Source organism: Portunus trituberculatus, chromosome 36, assembly GCF_017591435.1.
Source record: "Portunus trituberculatus isolate SZX2019 chromosome 36, ASM1759143v1, whole genome shotgun sequence".
Lineage (NCBI taxonomy): Eukaryota > Metazoa > Arthropoda > Malacostraca > Decapoda > Portunidae > Portunus > Portunus trituberculatus.
The window spans coordinates 7,856,594-7,859,093 of NC_059290.1; the positions used below are offsets into that span (position 1 = coordinate 7,856,594).

At 40.6% G+C, this 2,500-nt stretch overlaps 1 protein-coding gene across 8 annotated transcripts in view; it reads left to right on the forward strand.

The window, feature by feature from the left end:
- Positions 1-2,500, forward strand: part of LOC123513597 (serine/arginine repetitive matrix protein 1-like) — a 103,952-nt gene that overhangs the window by 89,380 nt on the left and 12,072 nt on the right. For all 8 annotated transcript variants that reach the window (XM_045270847.1, XM_045270848.1, XM_045270851.1 and 5 more), the window contains 2 exons: positions 1,005-1,107; positions 1,739-1,815. In XM_045270847.1, the coding sequence (XP_045126782.1) occupies positions 1,041-1,107; positions 1,739-1,815 (144 nt within the window). In that variant the 5' untranslated portion in view covers positions 1,005-1,040. The remainder of the gene's footprint in view (positions 1-1,004; positions 1,108-1,738; positions 1,816-2,500) is intronic.

The window sequence follows — 2,500 nt, forward strand, 5'->3', positions numbered from 1 at the left end:
TCTGGCCACCTTGATTCTCTCTCTCTCTCTCTCTCTCTCTCTCTCTCTCTCTCTCTCTCTCTCTCTCTCTCTCTCTCTCTCTCTCTCTCTCTCTCTCTCTCTCTCTCTCTCGGACAGGTAAGAAGAGCGGTAACTTCAAGATGGGTTAAAGTTAGACAGGTGTAACAGACAGGATGGGAATACTTGCTGTCTTCTCTCCGTGTGTGTGTGTGTGTGTGTGTGTGTGTGTGTGTGTGTGTGTGTGTGTGTGTGTGTGTTTTCGTCTTATTGTGTATCTATTTATAACCTACTGTATTCTTGCTTGTCTATGTAATTATCTATGTGTCTATCTATCTGTCTATCTACCTACCTATCTATCTATCTTTCTATTTATCTATTTATTTATCTATCCATCTGATTATGTTATTCCTTGTCTATTTATATTTCTATCAATCAATCACTCTATCTGTCTATCTGTCTATCTATCTATCCATCTATCTATCCATCTATCTATTGTATCTTTCAATCGAATTTAATCCATCTAAGTATTTACTAAACTACATGAACGAATCACAAAATCCCTCCCTTAATCCGAAATCAAAAGAATCCAACTCTCTTAAAAGCTACCTGATCCTCCTCCTTCTATTCCAAACCTTTATAGCCGGAACGCATTTGGGATTCCGTGTTATTTTTTTTTATAGGTGTCATTTCCAGCCCACATTTCAGGTACTAATGGGGGAAGGGCATTAAATTTAGCCACCCGTAATGGATTCAAGAAGAGGATTGGATCGCTTACGTTAAAAGATTCGAATCTTTTAGTCGAATTTTCGTGAAAACATTGGATTTTTTTTTTTTTTTTCCTTTCGGTTCAATGACTCGTGTTTTGTGTAAAGTTTGGAGTGGAGTTGATTGTGTGTGGTACTCTCTCTCTCTCTCTCTCTCTCTCTCTCTCTCTCTCTCTCTCTCTCTCAGTAAATTGGCTCCCATTTTCTTTAGAGTGACTGAATTCCCGTTTTCTTTTTCAGAGGCGCAAGCGATGGTGACGTAGGCATCACGTGACAATGGCTGTGACGTCACTTCCGCAGGGCAATGTTACTCTTCTCCACGCTTCTCTTTCTCTCCATGGAGGTAAGTTAGAGGAGGAGGAGGAGGAGGAGGAGGAGGAGGAGAAAGTGATCTAGTTTGTGAGTTCTTTTGTTACATTCTCTCTCTCTCTCTCTCTCTCTCTCTCTCTCTCTCTCTCTCTCTCTCTCTCTCTCTCTCTCTCTCTCTCTCTCTCTCTCTCTCTCTCTCTAATGGCACTCTTTTCTCTAATGTAAAATTCCTGTTCTTTATAATTTTCCTTTTCAGTTTTATTTAATTTCGTATATTCTTTGTAGTCATTTTTAGGTTAATTTCCTTTATATTTTACTCTCTCTCTCTCTCTCTCTCTCTCTCTCTCTCTCTCTCTGGTAATACGCATTTTGTTCCTTCATTCCTTCCTTCCTTCCTTCCTTTCTTCCTTCCTTCCTTCCTCACTCATCCTTCACACTCACCACTCTTTCTCTTACTTAAATCTTCCTCCCTTCTTACTCATCTCTCTCCCATCTCTTACTTATGCCTTTTTCATCTTCCTCTTACTCATCTCCCACTTACACATCCTTTACTCATCTCTTACTCTTCTACTTTCTCATCCTTTAACACATCTCACTCATTTCCTACTTACTCATCTTTTACTCATATCTTGCTCATCTTTGACTCATCCTTTCCTCACCCGCAGAGTTTAACATCACGGCCTCTCCAACACCCATGAGTAATGAGACCTACCAGCGGTACCTGCGTGAACTGGATCTTAAGGTGAGTCAACATGAGTAACGCACGTATTCAGAAACGCCTTTCTCTCTCACTTTGACAGTTTTCCAGCGCCACAAAGACAACTAGCTGGGTTTTCGTGACAGTTGCTCCTTTTAAAAATACTAGAAATCTTGTTAATCTATGACCAAAAAACACAATACTCTTAAAAACATGAGTATCTTCAACTGGAGCCTTTGGAAAGCAGTGATGGTGGGAGAGCAAAGCGTTTCGGAATACGTACCTGAACCAGCGGCACTCGTCAGGTAGTGAGGTGAGTAACAGATGAGTAGTTTGTGGTCTTAGGTGAATGAAATGAATCTATAGTTTGTTTTGTTTGTTTTTTCATTTCTCTTTTGCTCATCTATTATCATGTTCATCTTTTTTTTTTTTTTTTAGTTATCTCAGTTTTCTTTAATCTTTTCACATCCTTCGTCCTCTGCGTGTCTCCCACAGTCCTTTATTATCATCCTTAAGGCGGGTTTACTCGTGTCTGTATGCGGGTGGCAATGCTACCCCTTAGATTAGAGTCATCGGCTAGATCTTAGTGCCTAGCTGATGGAGCTGCCACCTGCAAAAGAAGACCGACACGATGGTCTCTTCCTGCCGCTCGTGTCTTTGTTTACATTGTGGTGTCACGGAGAAAGGTTTGAACATGTAGTGTCCAGAGGCAGAGATGATGTTGGAAGTA